Genomic DNA, 18,198 nt, shown 5'->3' on the forward strand with positions numbered 1-18,198 from the left:
TATAAGATGGATTGTAAGACATGGAAAACTCAAATATAGACAGAGGCATAAACTGCTAGTTCTTGAATTTGTTGAAAACAAGACTTCCATAGCATGTAGCAAAGTAATTCTTAAAATAAAGGCATGGTTACTGACTGAATCAAGAATGCGGGGAAAATTCAGGGAAGAGGATTGCAGCATGTTGCTAAGAAAATAGCTGAAATCAGCTGATGAAGAATGGAACACACTGAAAGTGGTATTGATAGGTTCAGCAAGTAAAGTGTGTGGATGAGAAATATATGAAAATCTACAGAAATAGTTTGGTGAAATTAGGATACGAAAAATGTAGTCGGAAATAGGAACTGTACCATACAGCCTTGCATGAAAAAAGAATACAAGGTAAACTAAGAAAAAATAGAAAAAAACTGTCTGATTACATGGTAAAAAAAAGAAAAGAGTAGTTGGTTGTAGCTGTAAAGAAGCATTATAATGGAGGGTTCACTTCAAGAATAACAATAAAACAAATTTTAAGTAAAATTTAGTGCTATAGTTTTATACAGACCAATATATTAAAAAGAAGGTGTGCTGTATTACTAATTCCATTCCAAAGGATCCTTAACGATCATGACATGATAACAATACATAATTTTTTCAAATGAGATCCACAGAACTCCAAAGAAAAATATATTATTGCATCTACCTTTCATGCATGTTGGTTTCAAAGTACGGGATAAGCTTCAGGAGTGACCCAAGAAAAAGAAACTTTAGGTGCTAATGCCACAAGGAGAGTGTCTTTAAGCAATTGTGCTGTCCTTTTCCTTGTACATATTTATTGCATACTGTCAGCATGGGGCAGGAAATCACCAGCTCAGATACTTCTTCTGACAGCCACAAGTGGCTGGTTATTCAAGGGTGGTGTTAATTGTTGATTTGATGTTAATTGTTGATGAAAACATTGGTCAACTGATAAAATGGAAGAGGAATTTTTGTATGTATATTATCCATACTTTCTGCAGGTGATGTGTCTGTATGAATTGATAATTCATGCTGTATAAAAAATTTATCCTTCATTCACAAATCGTATGAGACAGTGTGCAAGTAAATTGTTGTTATTAAGTCTATCAGAGTTGAGTATGTCATAGAAAATTTGGCTTTTATCTACATGAGAACATGGCAGTCACATTTCAGTGTTGCCTTGACTTCCTAGCATCTAACTTTTTTTCCTTTGTTATTTCAAGGTTGAAGGATGCAACAGAACTTAGCAAGAGTTTCTGTGTAGAGCGCATTTACCTTGAACACAAGATGCAGGGGAAAAAACCTGATTATAGAGTAAGTATCACACTGTATGATTAGCAATGAAAACTTTCTGAATATTAATTATTATGTAAACTTAATAATATTCATAGCAGCAGCTTAATTATCCCTAGATACTTTTTAATGGTGATATTGCATATATGGTTTAACAATGAAGTCGCAGTTCCTATGTTAGAAGTGTACCAACAGGGAATTTGATCAGACATTCAGCTATATATGTTCAGGTAAATACTTCTTGCATAAAATGCTCTTTTTATTTACACAGTTGAGAAAACACCAATTATCATCAAAAAAACAGATACTAGTCTGCAAAAAGTACTCAAAATTTATGAAATGTTGATTAGGTTTCCGATACAGCTTATTTCTCATTACCTCAATTTTTTCTGGCATATAATCACTCACAACATAACCAGATATGCCTGTGTCATTATTACATTAGTGTAGAATCATAAAAACTGGGAGGGTATCTAAATACATTAAAATTAGTGTTCAGTCCAAGGACCTAAAGGTTAGGGAATATTTTTTTTATTTATTTATTTTTGATGTATATTTCTAAATCTGTAAGTGCTTGTAGAAACAAGAATGTAAATGAGGCATTAATTTACATTCAGATTTTTATCTTTCAAACAAAGATAAGAATGGAAATAACTACTATTTACAAAATATAATTAACTAAATAATTTTGGATCACAAGAGACCACGCACCAAATAGTACAAGTGATAATTCATCAACAGGCACAGAGAAAAGACAAAGAAGAAAACAACTCAGGATCGCCAGATGCAGGTTTCAAGCACCATCCTCCTGAATGCTAGTCCGATGTGCTAACCTTTGCACCAACTTGCTCAGTCTCACACACATCCTCGTACACCTGTGCATTGGGCAGCTAAACACACAATGTAGGGATTTCAGTTCAGCAGGTGGACTGGGGAGAGGGGCTGTCATTGTTTGTATGTGCAGAGGGAGAAAGAGATGAGAAGCAGGAGGAGGGGTTGAGGAGGGATAGCTGGCAGCTTACAAGGAGGCAGCCAGTGTGTGGGATAAGAATTCAAGAGGGGGAGGCAGCAGATGTATGGGATAGGTGTGCAACACGTGGGCACAAGAGCCAGCTGAAGCTGTGGACTGCGAAGGGTCAAAGGCCGTAGGAGTAGGATATTGTAGCATAGAGGGTGTGGATGCAGTGGATTAGCAAATACTAAGTTCAGGAGGATTATAGAAGCAAAGGATGTATTGGAAGGGTGACACCCATGTGTATGGTTCAAAGAAGGTGGTTCTGGAGGACCCAGATGGCAAGGGTTGTGAACCAGCCACTGAACTCAAACATGTTGTGCTCAGTAGTATGTTCTGCCACTGGGTGGTCAACTCTGCTCTTGGCCACAGTTTGCCAGTGGCCATTCATTCTGATGGACAGCAGGTTAGTGCACATGTCTATATAAAATGCTGTGCAGGTATTGCAGGAGAGCTGGAATATGACAGCTGCTTTCATAGGTGACTTTGCTTCTGGTCGGGTGGGATAAGCCTGTGACAAGACGAGTTCGTTGTACTAGGTGGGTGAATTGGGCAGGTCTTGCAATTGGATTGTCCACAGGTATATGACCAAAGTGGCAAGGTTTTGGGAGTGGGAGTAGCATAGGGATGGACCAGGATATTGTGTAGGTTGGTTGGGTGGCAGAATACCACTTTAGGAAGGGTAGGAAGGTTTTAGCTTAAATAACAGCTATCTGATAACTTACATTTCTGTGTGGGAAGTGAAATTTACAAATAAGTCATTTTTGGTATTTAGCTTCTAATTAAATATTACTAGTTTTAAGTGTAGTATTTTCCTTATGTTGCCAAACATAGTGCAAATTACTAATCTGAACTTGTATCATGTGATACAGCTAGTGCTTGGCATCACGCATTTCATTTATTAAATTTAAGCTAATGCCTGATTCTTTATGTAGTCCACATGTACTATCAAGCCTCTCCCATGTTCAAAAATATGCATTAGTGGGGAATCTATTTGCTTCAAAAACAGACTATGAAATGTCCTGAAGGTCCCTTGTATGCTGTTACAATAGATAAACAAGAATTATGTACATGTAGTTCTATAGCACTAAAAAAGACCTGTGTACATCAGTTGCACACCATGTGATGCTGTACTTGGGATAGAAAGCAGTATCTCTTCTTTCTTTAGTTTTTATAAGAAAATGAAGTTTCTGAGTCAAAGTTATTTATCACTAGTTTTATTATACCACAAGTAACATGCTGTTCATTGAAACATAGAATATGTCCACAATCCATATCTTCTTGATCATACACGTTCACTATCAGTTTGTTGAACTAAATATCTCTGAAGCTTCAGTGAAATATGGTCTGATTTTAATTGTTAGAAGCCATAACAAAGTTGACGGGTAATTTTGGAGGGCCAGCTGTATTACATTTTCTCATGATCTGTTTGTCCAAGGTGACCTGTGTGCATGCACAAAAGGAGTCGTTAAAAAATTACTTCACTGTATCTTTCTTTCCATTAGCCATCTGTACAAGGTAGTCTCTGTATTCACCTTTTTTCATTGTGTTTTCTTGAGTTGTGATGAACCATTAGCTCAAATGTGTAGACTGTTTAAAGCACGTAGTTTCCCAAATTTCTTATTATCTTACAAGTTAAGATTATTGAGTGGCTTTCCACACCAATTAAGATAAAATCCAACACTGGTGTGAAGTTCTCTTTTAAATTTGTGTACTCCTATCATGTAATTATTTGGAAAACTGTTACAGATTTCTGCATAATTCTTATTTGTAGTTCTTATTGCCTTATTAACACACTAGGATTGAATTAGGTCATACCTGTGGGGAATGTTGAGAACAATTATATTGATACTATTCAGTTAGTGTAAAGCTGTTCTTAAGTAATTAACAGCTCTAAAACCTTCATTGTGTGATAATTCCTGTGAGCACCAGGTTTCATAGAACCTAAGCACATACGTTATTATTGGTGTTCTGTTAATTTCTTCAGTTATACTTCAAAGGTGTCTGTCACCCAGCAAAATTCCTTTGTTTTTCTGCTATTTCAGAAGCATTTATTACATTTCATCCCCTCTTCAATTCTCTTCAGTGTTGAATTCCTCTTGTTTTTGTTTCCAAATGATGCCTGGCACAGGTCCATAGTTCTTGTAGTAGATGTACTAATTATGTTCAGTTCAATGTAATGCTTACTTTGAACTCTTGATACAGCTACTTCTTGTCCTATGTCAGTGAATGAATTTGATGACACAGTTAATGTTGCATCTGCACTAGGATTTGCCATGTGTGAAGCACTTTGGGGTGCAATGAAATTTTTATGGATATCATTGAGCACTTCAGTCACAACTGTTCTGACACACTCACTTTCAGTATGCATCACAGATTTTTTTTTATATATTAGCTAACACTTATTATCTTCCAGTAGAGTGAGGACAAATTTCTGCAGTGATTTGATAGTTTTGACGTGCTTAACCAAGTTCAGATGTATGTCACATGCTACACACACCCCTTTTTGTAATGGTTGTTTTTTCACTAAAGTTCTTTTGCATTGTACAAAGCACAGAATTTTGTAGAACTCTACAGTTGTGTTTCTTTTTACCTTTATCATCTGATACACTATGAAATTTTGGAGGAACTTCACAGGAATTTTTATAAAAATTACCTCAAAAGCCACTGAGTAACTCTTGAGTGGTGTACCACAACACTGGCTCTGAAAATACATTAGGTAATAGTACTAATAGTTTACAATCAACCAAGAGGCTATGTTTTATGTTTCATTAGACTGCCAGTGACAATATTAATTAGATTATGTAGAGACTCACTGTTTGTAGAGATTTTAATGTTAGGGTATGTACAGAGTTGTTTTTGTTCAGCTTGAAAGTCCCTCTTCATGACTGGATTTACTGACACATTGTGTTAATGAATGAAAGCTCTATATTGTTTCACACAGTAAAGCTCCCAAGGAGAATTGAAGTTGTAATGGAATGGATATTGACTATGTATTTCTAAATCCAAATACTTGCAGGACTTTATACATAAAACTGATGATCCATTACTTATTTGGCCATGATTGTCCAATATTTAAAACAAAAGTTGCCAACAATGAACAGGCTAAGCTCCACTTTGTAGCATCATACCCAGAGTCTGTTACAGTCCTCTGGCCTGGAATAGAGTGGAAGCTCTAAACCAGAGTCTCAGATGATTCTTGACTGTTACTGGCTGGAGAATTGTAGGGCCCCTCAAAAGATCAGGGCAAGCAATACATACAGGAAGCAGCAACTAGGATAGTGGATTACATGTTTCTTGCCAAAATTGGAGATATATCAGCCACATTATTCTCAGAGCATGTTCTTCCTCACAGATCGAAAATAGGAAATGTTAATATGATGTTAGTAAACTGTAGGAACAATCATGGTAAGGTCCCAGAATTAGTGTTGTGCATTAAAGATAATAATGCCCAGGTAGTATTAGGAACAGAGAGTTAGTTGCATACCATTAGGATAGGTTAGACACCATTGGTGTTGGCATATTTATTTCAGTAAAGAACTCTGTAATATCTAGTGAGGTTATTATGAATTTCAAATATAAAATAATATGAGTAAATTAAGCATCAAGGTGTGGGTCAAATGTGATAACCAGATGCATTTATAGACTGACTGCATCAGAAGTTGTAGTTGCACAGTGCTTCAGAAAAAATTTGTAGAATTTTGTGAACAAGTTCCATGGCCATGATATTGTAATATCAGGAGACTTCAATTTGCCAACTATTGAATGGGAGAGTAATGCAATCAAAACTGTTGCCAGAGACCAGGATTCTTGTGACATTATTCGGAATGTCTTGTCCAAAACTTGCTTCAAGCAGATAGTTGGGGAACAAACTAGTGAGGGTAGCATATTAGATATCCTAGCAACAAACAGACCTGAACTTTTTGGATCAGTTAGTGTGGAGGGTGTCATCTGTCACCATCATGCTGTGATAGCATCAATGACTGAGAAAGTTAGGAAAATATTGTTGTTTGGCAAGAGTGACAAGATACAAATCACAGAGTATCTGAGTAATCTACATCAAATATTCAGTGCTGAAGGCAGTGTGGAAGACAAATGGATAAAATTCAAAAGCATCATTCAATATGCCTTTGACAAATAGTTTTGAGCAAGGTTCAAGCAATGGGGAAGACCCACTGTGGTTTAGTAGCCATATTAGAAAGTTGCAATGTAAAGAAAGAGAGCTTCGTCACAGATTTAAGAGAACTCAAAACCTAGCTGGCAAACAATAGCTGAATGAATTGAAACTGAGCATAAGGTGCGCAATGAGAGAAACATTCAATGACTTTTGCCAACCACTCGAACTGAAAACTTCCAAGAAACTATGGTCTAGTGGCTAGCTTTGTTGTCTTGGGACCAAGGGGTCCTGGGTTCAATTCCTGGCCAGGTTGGGGATTTTCTCTGCTCAGGGACTGGGTGTTTGTGTTGTCCTCATCATTTCATCATCATTCATGACAGTGGATAGATTGGACAATGTAACAAACTGAACTGAGTAAAAATTGGGACTTTGTATGGGCGCTGATGGCTGTGCAGTTGAGCATTCTACAAGCCAAACATCATCCCAAGAAGCTATGGTCTTACATAAAATCAGTAAGCAGATATCAATCATCCATTCCATCACTCTGTGATCATACTGGAACCAAAACAGAAGCTGACAGAGAGAAGGCTGATATACTGAATTCAGTCTTCTGAAGCTCTCTCCCTCAAAGATCATCATACACTCCGTCACATGAATTTCAAAGTGGCAGTAGTAATAGGATAGAAAAGCAACTACAATCACTTAGCACTGGAAAGGTGTCTGGACTAGATGAGACACCTGAAAGATTCTACAGAGATTGTGTGAAAGAACTTTCTTCTCTTCTGACAGAAACTTATCGCAGGTTGCTAGAGCAACAAAGGGAACCTAATGACTGGAAAAAGTGCAGGTCAGTCTCATTTTAAAGAAGGATTGTAGGACAGATGCACATAATTTAGAGGCCTATATTTCTGATGTCAGTCTGTTGTAGAATTATGGAACATGTTCCGTCATCACATATTATGACAATTTGGAGAACAAAAATCTATAAAAATCAACATGGATTCTGCAAACAGAGATACTGGAAAACTCAGATCACTCTGTTCATCCATGAGATCCAGAGTGCTGTAGACATGAGTGTTCAGCTTGATGCTGTGCTCCCTGATTTCGGGAAGGTGTTTCAGATAGTTCCATAAGGTCACTTAATGATGTAAATATGAGCTTACTGAGTATTGGAACAGATCTGATACTGGATTCAAGTCTTGCTTGCAGATAGAACTCAATGTGTCACTCTTAGCACAATAAAACTGACAGATGTAAAAGTAATTTTAGGAGCACCCCAAGAAATTGTGACAAGACCATTATTGTTTATCATATATATAATTCAACCATAAAAGAAATGGCTTGTTTGACCGATTCTGGAGTACTACGAATCAGTCTGGGGCCCTTACCAGGTTGAATTAATAGAAGAGACAGAGAAGATCCAACAGAGAGTGGCACATTTCAACATGGGATCTCTTAGCTGACACAAGAGCATTATGGAGATGTTCAACAAACTCCAGTGTCAGGTGATACAAAAGAGGCATTATGCATCACAGAAATGTTTACTATTGAAATTCCGAGAGAGTACATTCTGGAGAGAGCTAGACAACATATTACTTCCTCTTACATAGAACTTGGGAAATGACCACAATGAGAAGATGTGAGAAATTAGAGCTATATGGAGATTTACTAACAATAATTTTTCTCACATGCCTTTTGCTAATGGAACAGGGAAGAGGAGATCAGATAGTGGTAGCATAATTACTCTCCACCAAACACCATCAGGTGACTGTGGAGTACAGATGTAGATGTAGATCTATATAACTAAGTCATAACCATGGGATGTAATCTTAATGTTTAAACAGAACTCACAGGAAGAACACTGAAAAGATGCTTATGAAGCAAACTGAGTAATGAAATATGTAACACATGCTTAAACATATTCAAACAGTAATTATAATCTTATTTTCCCCAAAAATGAATGCAGATAAAACTAACCAGAAGCAGAATTTGGGATGAATAACACCCAAAACTAAAACATGTTCAGTAAAAAAAGAGAAATCTCCAGCAAATTCAAAGAAGAGACTATAATCAAGGGTAGAAATCAAGGGTAGAAACACCATATCACCAGAGTTGTAAAATCATCTAGTGCATTAAAAATGACAAAAAAAGATATCGTCAAAGACTGTAGCAAAATAAAGCAATCTTTAGACTTGTTAAACAAGAATTAAATTAAAAAAGTTATGTCAATGAAATTTTATTCCCAGGAAAAAGCTGTGACAAAAATAACATCACATTGAAATTATTTGCTAAAAACTTTAAGGACTATTTCTTAACAGTTGACTTACTAATGATTAGATTAGGTGTACTTTTTGTTTCACGTGATCCACAGTGAGGAGACCCTGGGGGATTTGGAACATGTCAGAAGACAAGAAAAGACAATAAATATTTACAAAATAAGAAGAGATATGCAAATGTACCTTCCACAGATCCCAGATGAAATTTCCATTGTGCATGTGGAGTTAGTAAAAAAAATCTTAAGTTTATTTACATTTAAAAATCCTTTTAAATGTAAATATGCTTAAGATGTTGTCACCAAACATTAAATGTATAGTGCACTTAGGTGCTTATGATAATTCTTAGGTGGCTGTAGCCAAGCACCATAATTTTAAAAAAAATAAAATAAAATAAAAAGCATCTTACCAAATTATATTTACAACAGTAAACACTGTTTATGTCACTGACAAGCATTAGCTTTAAGAATACTGCCCTTAAAGACATTACAAAAATTACCATGTCACTAAAAAGTAGTTATATTTCTGGCTGTGATGTTGGTCACAGCAAAGTATTAACATTTAATGCTGACTTGATAGGACCATCCTTGAGCTATTCTTGCAATCAGCTGATCAGCCATCTCAATATGTAGTTTGACAGTAAAGAGCATAGGGTGTGACAGTTAAGAAATTGATGACTTTATTGCCAGGCAGTAGTCAGTGAGGCAAGGCAGATATCAGAAGTGCTGCAGAACAAAAACTTTGTTTTCCCTTGTCCTAGCAACAGGTGAGTCTAGTTACATGCACTTTCATGTGTGTCTGTTACTGGAATTAAAAATTTGACCTCCTGAAGGTAATTGATGACCAGAAATTATATCTAGTGCATTTTTTATGTATATAATTAAGCATTATAATCAAACCATAGAAAATTCAGGCTGGACTAACAACAATATTATGAAAACGATAGATTGCTATTCACCATATAAAGAAGATGTTGAGCTGCAGACAGGCACACCAAAAAGACTGCTAAACATTTGAGCTTTCAGCCAAAAGGGCTACTTCTAATGTGTAAATCATGCATGCATTCTTGCTAGCACAGCGCACACATACACATGATCACTGCATATGGCCACCAAGACAGTTGTCCTTAATTGGAGAAGCAGTCTGGGTGATGGGGATAAGGAGGAGCCATGGGTGGGGAGGGGAAGAGATAGCATGATAGGGGTGGGGGAATGTGTAATGCTGCTTGTGGAAGCGTGCAAGAATGTGGTGGGAACAAGATAGCACTGCTAGGTGCATTAAGGAGGCTTAGGGGGGAGAGGGGGGAACAGAAAAGGAGAGAAGTAGAGAAGGGGGGGGGGTGGGGAGAAAGTGAGGGAGAGGGAGTAGTGGGTGTGTTGGTGGAATAGCATACCTGTGTACCTATGAAGTGCTGGAGTCAGAGCAGTGAAGGGGATATGTGAGAGAAGGACAGGGACTAGCACAAGATGAGGCCAGGGGGTTACAGGAATGTAGGATCTATTGTATCGAGGTTCCCACCTACACAACTCAGAAAAGCTGGTGTTGGTAGGATAAATGCAGGTGATTCTGGCTGTGAAGCAGTCATTGAAGTGACATAAGTCATATTTGGCAGCTTGTTGAGCAACTGGGTGGTCCAGCTGTCTCTTGGCCACAGTTTGTTGTTGGCCATTTATGCAAACAGACAGCTTGTTGGTTGTCATGCCCATGTAGAATGTGCCACAGTGGTTACAGTTCAGTTTGTAGATCACATGATGCTTTCATGGGTAGCCCTGCCTTTGATGGGATAGGTGACCTTACTGGAGTAGATGATGGTAGGAGGCAGTATAGGACAAGTCTTACATCTGTAACAGGAATATGAGTAATGAGACAAGGGGTTGAGAGCAGGGTTGGAGTAGGGATGGGGCAAGGATATTGTGTAGGTTCAGTGGAATACCACTGTGGGATGGATGGGAAGGATAGTAGGTAGGATATTCCTCATTTCAGGGCATGATGAGAGGTAGACAAAACTCTGCTGGAGAATGTGCTCCAGTTGTTCTAGTTCTGGGTGGTCCTGAGTCATGAGGGGAGTGCTCCTTTGTGGCCAGATGGTGGAAATGTGGGAGGTGACAGGAGATACAAGGCATAGGAGATCTGTTGCTGTACAAGGTTGGGAGGGTAATTTTGGTCTGTGAAAGCCTTTGTGAGACCACTGGTATATTTGGGAATGCTCATCACTACAGGTGCAATGGGCATGATTGGCTGGGCTGTATGGAACTCGGTATGTAATGTATGGCAACTGTCAAAGTGGAAGTATTGCTGGTGGTTGGTAGGTTTGATATGAACATAGGTAGGCATTTTTTGAGGTGGACATCAACATCAAGTAAAGTAGTGTGTTGGGTTCATGAGTGGGACCAGTTGAAACAAATTGGGGAGAAGGTGTTGAGGTTATGGAGGAATGTGGATAGGTGTCCTCATCTTACTCCAGTAACAAAGATATCACCATTGAATCTGAACCATGTGAGGGACTTGGGATTCTGTGTGATTGGGAAGCATTCCTCTAGAAGGCCCTTGAATAGGATGGCATAGGATGGTGCCATGTGGATATCGCTTGCTGTACCATGGATCAGACTTTATGTGATGCATTCAAAGATGGAGTAATTGTGAGTGAGGATATGGTTGGTCATGCTGACCAGGTAGGAAAGTTATTGGTCTGTAATAAGTCAGGCATTGGGAAAGGTGGTGTTCTGTAGTATCAAGACAGTGAGCATTAGGGATGTTAGTGTAGAGGGAGGTGGCATCATTAATGACAAGCAGGGTTCTGTTTGAAAAAGGAACAGGTTGGTGTCTTTGATATAGGAGGGTATGCTATGGGCAATACGCTGAAGATGTTAGTCCATAAGAGCAGAGTCTCTCAGTGGGGGCACCGTAACTGGCCACAGTGGATCATCCTGGATGGTTAGGTTTAGGGGCTCTACAAAGCGTGTAGAAGGTAGGAGTGTGGGGAGTGTTAAGGTGAGGAGAGAGACAGACTCAGGGAAAGGTTCTGGGATTGGCCTAAGGATTTGAGGAGAGACGGGAGATCCTGTTGTATTTCTGGAATTTCGTCACTATTGCAGGGTTTGTAGGTGAATGAATCTGACAGCTAGCAGATTCCTTCCACTAGGTAATCTCTGCAGTTCAAAAACACATTGGAGGAGCATTTGTCTGCAGGTAGGATTATACAGTCAGGATCACTCTTTAGGTGGTGGATTGTAGTTATTTCTGAAGATGTAAGGTTAGCTTCCATGTTGAGGAACTTGGGGAATGATGGTGAGGCAAGACTTGAGGTTAAGAAATTATGGAATGTTAATAGGGGTGGGATTGAAGTGTTTAGAACCAGAGCAGCATGTGCAATGCTCTCTCAAAATATTCCTTAGACTACCACTATCTGCCTCCAAACCTCTCCATGTACCCTCATAGCCGACAAACCCTGCCTCGCAGACCTACTACATTTACCACATACTCAGAAACTCCCTCTCACCACCACACACAATCCAGAAACTAAACACAGTCATCAACCTTTCCTCCAAAAGTCTTAGTCCCACAGAAGTAGCAGTTCTTCCCTAGGGCCTTACCTTTTACCCCACTCCTAAATTTAATCATGCTGGACTTGTTAATGACCTTCTCTCCTTCTCCTGCTCCCTACAGTGGAAAAGCTTTTTCACCATCAATCCTACCAATCAAACTCAACTCAAAGCCAATGTTGAACTCTGCCTCTCTTCAAATCCTTAGGCTAACACCAGGAAAGACTTTCCTTTTCATCCCATCTGGTAAGTTCCCTGACCCTGGGTTCTTGGTGACTTTTCCAAACTCTTCCCATTTCATAAATCCCACCAGTCATTTTCCTTCATCCCTCTTCCTTTCCCTTCAACCATCCTTCCAGAAAAAGGAGCCACTGGCTCCAAAAGCTTACAAATCTAAATATCTTTATATGTATAATCACCTGCCACCTCTCAGTGAGTAAATTTTTTATCAATCCAATTACACTGTATTTCAAAAATTGATTATTTTAGTTGATATTCTCAGCTATTAATTTCCATTAATTTGTTATAAGTGTTTGCTATGATTGTAACATTTCATCATTGCCTTTGCCCTGAAGAAGAATGCCATGCTACTCCTGGTTGGCTGAAAACAAAATAAGAATTAACATTGGTGTCCCAAGAGGAGAAGCGATGAATAATAATCACTTGGTCATGACACACCTGGATCATATTGGATAACGAACTTCCCAGTCAAGCCCCACTAACATCCCACAACTTGCATTAGTAGCGATTGTAACCAAGAGGTCATCATTGATCAATGCTTGACCACAAATGGCAAGTACAGCAATGGGAGCAAGTGCAGAAGCTGACTTACCATTTCTGGTGTCTTCCATATTGTTGCTCAGAATAAGCTTTGCTATGTGAACTTTGTTTGTCTATGCCTCTCTGATTGTCCCAGTCCACAGCAAACTATTAATTCACTATTAAAAAATTGCACAACATATGCCTAACTGACTGCACACTGGTCATGTTTGGGCAAAATACAGAACTTATTGATGAGCTTTGGGCTAGCAGCACTGGTGCCCATCCATCCCATTTGCCACCAGAACTCCACGTCCCTAACAATGCCATTCCTGCCATCCTTCCCTCTTTCAATGCTGCTATGACATGAGCCACCATATTTTTCATAAAATTGAACATGCATCATTTTAACTAACTCTCATTGACTCTCTAGCTATTCAGTTGTGGAACTATGATTTTATCTCATTTTTGTTGATGCATCCTGCTTTACCATAATTGTTTAACAACAGAACTATCTTTTCTTTGCTGGAGGGTGCTGGTAGGACCAGCCCATCTTTCTCAAAGTGGAGTCAATCTACAGATACAGTGTTTCAATTTTTGTTCATCTCTACCATGGCTGTATTCCTCCACCTCCTGGCTCATGCATGTTCATTGCAACCCCACACCAATACTCAACTCAGGTCACTCCAGAAGCCCTTGGCACTGCCACACCACAACCCATGCTGACTAGCCTCATATCAAGCTGAATTTTGATTCACCCCTCTTAAATTAAACTTGCTGTTATTTTTGTTTCAGTGCTCTTACAACAACCATGTTTGCTTCTACAATAATCGATTACTATTACTTACAGTCACCGCACATTAAAAGTTGTGCTAAGCTGGAAAGTGGGAGTTCATGAACATCACATGGGTGTGAAATGTGGTAATCCACATTTCCCACCCACCTCCATTGGTAAACAATACCCATGTAATCCTTTCATGCTACTTCAATAACTCTCCTGCAAGGATTACTCTCCTCCAGCTGTCTCTTCTTTCTTTCCCCTTTTTCGTACATCTTAACTTCCTTAGTGATGACTGAACTTCATACGACTGTTTAAATTATTTTTCTAAGATCACAAATTATTTTTCTAAAGTCACAGATTTTCCTCAGACTGATATCTTATCTTATGATTATCTTCTTCTTCATTCTTAATTTACTAGGCACATGTAATGTTGATATTACATATTCTACAGACAGTGTCCTCCCACTGCAATTTCCACCTTTTCAATACTACCTTTTCCTACTGGCATGCTTTATCCTTACATACTTGTTGTGTCTGCTTTTAGTTCCTCATGATTTTCTGTTTTTCTTAATTCTACTCAGTTTAATTTACTTACTACATTTATATGAGTAGCTTAACATATCACTGTTGCTTGTGGTTTCACTGTCTGTAACTCACCTGCCACATTACCCGAATGCTCCACATTTTCCACCCTCTATCTAATACACTGATACAGAGAAACTTAACCTGAAGAATTAGTTTATTTACCATGCGTTTTCTTTTATTCATTATCACAATAATACGTGTTGTTACTGATCTCTGCTTCTGTTTCATGTCATACTTCAGCAGTGCTTTGGTTGTGTTATCTGACTGTGAGCTCATTTACCAGAAAGATCACATTCATTATTACTCTTTGAGTACTCTTTTCCTCAATAATTTGTCCTTTTGTCTTCCTTGTGGTCATGCAAGCCACTTTATGACACTCAACTTGGCTCATTTTGGAAGCCTTTGGCACTGCCAGCCCACAACCCTTGCTGGATTTCCTCATATCAAGCTGAATTCTGATTCAACCCGCTTAAAATAAACTTGTTTTAACTTTCTTTTCATTGCTCATACAGCAACTATGTTTGCTTCTACAGTAATTGATTACTCTTATTTACTGGCACTACATATCAAAAGTCACACAAGCTAGCACATGGGCATTCATGCTTATCAAATTGCCACATTTCATGCTGTGTTTTCCCATGATTCTCCCTGAAAATTCTGTCTCCTGTGAGAAGACTGAGGAATCCACATAAGTCTGGTCACATCACATTGCTATCATAATACTTCCTACACACAGTAGTTAACACTAAAGCTGCCAGAATTTTTGAGCCCCCTAAACTCCACCATAGGAACAAAAATGTTCTGTCTTTAGTCAATGCATTTACAACTAGTTCATAGACATTTTTCTTTTTTCAGGGAATGAGTTTTTCTCTAACAAATAATCATTCTAATGGTCTGTTATTTTGTTTTAATGCTAAACACCAACTACAGTCATACTAGGTACTTAACAACTTTTTTAATACTTTCATGCAACAAAATAAAAACTGAATATCTTCTCAAACCTTCCACAGGCACATTTTTCATAGTGACTCAATGAAATTAATATTTTATGTATGAAAAAAAATGTGATCTGTTGACTACATCTATTTTTTGACCATTTTATTCTTTTGATTTAGGACCAAAAACTGTAGTGCTCATGATCAAGGGTGAGAATGCACTATGATTGAAATATCCAGTTAGCAAAGAAAAATTATTTGTGTATTAATTCCAATGAACAGAATACAACAGATTTCTAGAGATGTAAGTTGTACTACTTGGCTCAGGCTGAAGGTCAGTCACTGACAATTGCACTGGGATGTTCTTACATGGACAGAGTCTTTGAGGCTATGGTTGGTGGTGACAGTAGGTTGCTCAAGGATGGATAAAGTCTGTAAAGCCATAGGTGCTGATGAGCACAGGGTGCTCGAGAATGGATAAAGTCTGAAGTAAGTGAGACCATAGGCAGCAGTGAATGAATGGTGCTCACGGATGGATAGACCACAGACACTCTGGCAATGGTAGCACTGTTTTGCATCGGTGCCTCTGGAAATGAGGTTGGCACCACATAGTACCATGGTGGCTGCTGCAGGTTTGGTTGAAAACCACCCAGCATTTTGTGTTGATGACTGAATGTTTTTGTTAGATCTGGAAAAATAGTGCCATTAACAGACCAGAGCTTTGGCAATCCATGGCACATAACTGTATAGCTGGTGGCTCTGTTACAGATAGTAGCCTAGGGATATAGCATCCCTCCCCTAAGGCAGAGATGAAGTCATCTCAGAGATGGTGTTATAGTTAAAGGGAGGAGGCACCCCAGGGTTAGGCAAACAGCCCTGGAATGGGTGCTTGCTACAGTACAGGCCGGAAACCAGGGGGTGTTGGCCAGAGGCTGACAGCCTGGATCAGCTGTGACATATGCGTTTGGCTCAGATGAAAACAGATAGGAGGAAACTTGGAGAAGAAAGAGCTGCAGTGTCATCATCCTGAATACTTAACTAGCCACTGTAGCTGGTGACAGATGTGAAGTCGTCATCTTGGAAGGTTGATCTGGATGCTGAAGGTAACAACAGAGGTGTAACCTATGTGGCCAGGCTTTGTGTCAAAATTTCCAGGAATGCACAATGCGAGGGCCAGGTAAGTCTTGCGTATGGCCTGAGGAGGATGTCCAGATGGGCAACAACTGCACAATACAAGAGGCCCATGCGGCCGTACATGGTACTGGCTTGAGGGGTTTTGGAGAGGCAACCAAGCAGGGGTGGCACAGAGTGTGGATTGTTGGGAAGTGTGTTGTGTCCTATGATGTTGCCTATTGGGAAATAGCACAGAAACATTAGGCAACTGGCCCTTCCAAGAGGAAAGACAATGGGCTTGTATGAGGCTAGCAGAACTGCTGGGGCTGGTGGAGCAAAGGGACTGGTGCCGACAGCATTGGTGCTGGTGGCACCGGTGGTGGTGTTGCTGGTGGTGGTACTGGAAGGGCCAGTGGCAGATGCACCAGTGACAGATGTGCCTGTGATGGAGGTGCCAGTGACAAATGTGCCAGAGTATTCATAAGGATTAGGGATAGACAGGGAACCAAGGATTACTGCAGGGGAATATACTGGCTGCAGCAGCATGAACAGTGTCATAGCAGACTATGAGTTGGTCCTGTAAATGAGCATAGGACAGGGTAGCAAGGTCTGCACTAGGGTTGAGGATCTGAAGAATGTTATAGGTAGGAGCACTTAAGTAGTCCAGGAGAAAAGTTCATTATGAGTGCCATTATGAATAGGAGAGGCTCTTAAGCACTATTCGAACTGGGCTTTGATTCCATCTCTTCATTGAATTTCTGATGTAGCAGTAGTTAAGTCATCACTACAGGGGCAAAGGCACTGTCTGGGTGGGTAACCTTAGAAGTTTGGAGTCATGTTGAAGGCCCTTTAAGCAAAGCACAAGCTGTGCTGGTGCTGCATTTGGAAGCTGTGCTGTCATAATGAAAGGGAACAGTGCACATATAGGGCACACACATATCAGCAACTCTGTAAGCTCCAACCTGATCAAAATAACTGGAATGGATTGTAGCACCAGCAATTTGAAGTTATAGTTCATTCATTCATCACAAGGAAATAATAGACAGTAAATCTGCATGCTGCATCAACAATAAAATATTACTGTACAGTTTAATGCTATTCATACTTATCACAGTGAAATTTAATCACATAAATTAGAAAGAAAGCTGCTGCTTTGAAAAATGCAGCTACCTTCTCATTTATGCTATGTAGCTGCTTTTTATCTGATATTTGTAGCTATTTACTTGATTACAATGGTATTTTTAGAGAAAATATTTACCTTCATCTGTAAATGTTGAGTACTATTTGCATTACATTACTATTTATCGTACAGCTGCACAATGAACATGCTCTGTGTCATGCTACTATAACAACAAAACACTATATGTTCACATTAACTGCTTTGTATGTTTTTGGGTTACTTCTTCTTTGGTGGCTATGATTTTCTCTACAGAAATAAATGTAAATACATTGAGGTTACAAATTCCGATATTGATCAGTACTGACAAGTGACTGGACAGTAGCTACTTCATGGCAGTAACCTGTTCATATTTTCTTTTTGTCACAGTTGTAAAATGCAGAGACCATTCTGGCTTCAGTAGCTATGAAAACATGCCAATTACAATTTGCAATGTCTGCAAGAAATGCATAGGCTTGTTCATGCAGTAGAGCATCTCCATGACTGACATGTCAGCACAGCAATATGATCAGTAGTTTTAGCATCCTGCTTTGTTTCTATGTGATCAAAACAACATTAAGATGTAAGAGTTTAAATGGCATAGTTGAGGAATATCATTTACTTTACAAAGCAGTTGT

The 18,198-nt window shown here is 39.0% G+C and overlaps 1 protein-coding gene across 1 annotated transcript in view; it reads left to right on the forward strand.

Annotated features, from left to right (window-relative positions):
- LOC126263192 (aromatic-L-amino-acid decarboxylase-like) overlaps window positions 1-18,198 on the forward strand; it is a 188,437-nt gene that overhangs the window by 154,488 nt on the left and 15,751 nt on the right. Inside the window, exon 10 of the mRNA XM_049960253.1 lies at window positions 1,218-1,308. Coding sequence (XP_049816210.1) covers window positions 1,218-1,308 — 91 coding nt within the window. The remainder of the gene's footprint in view (window positions 1-1,217; window positions 1,309-18,198) is intronic.

The sequence above is a fragment of the Schistocerca nitens genome, chromosome 6, assembly GCF_023898315.1.
Source record: "Schistocerca nitens isolate TAMUIC-IGC-003100 chromosome 6, iqSchNite1.1, whole genome shotgun sequence".
NCBI classification, from domain to species: Eukaryota; Metazoa; Arthropoda; class Insecta; order Orthoptera; family Acrididae; genus Schistocerca; species Schistocerca nitens.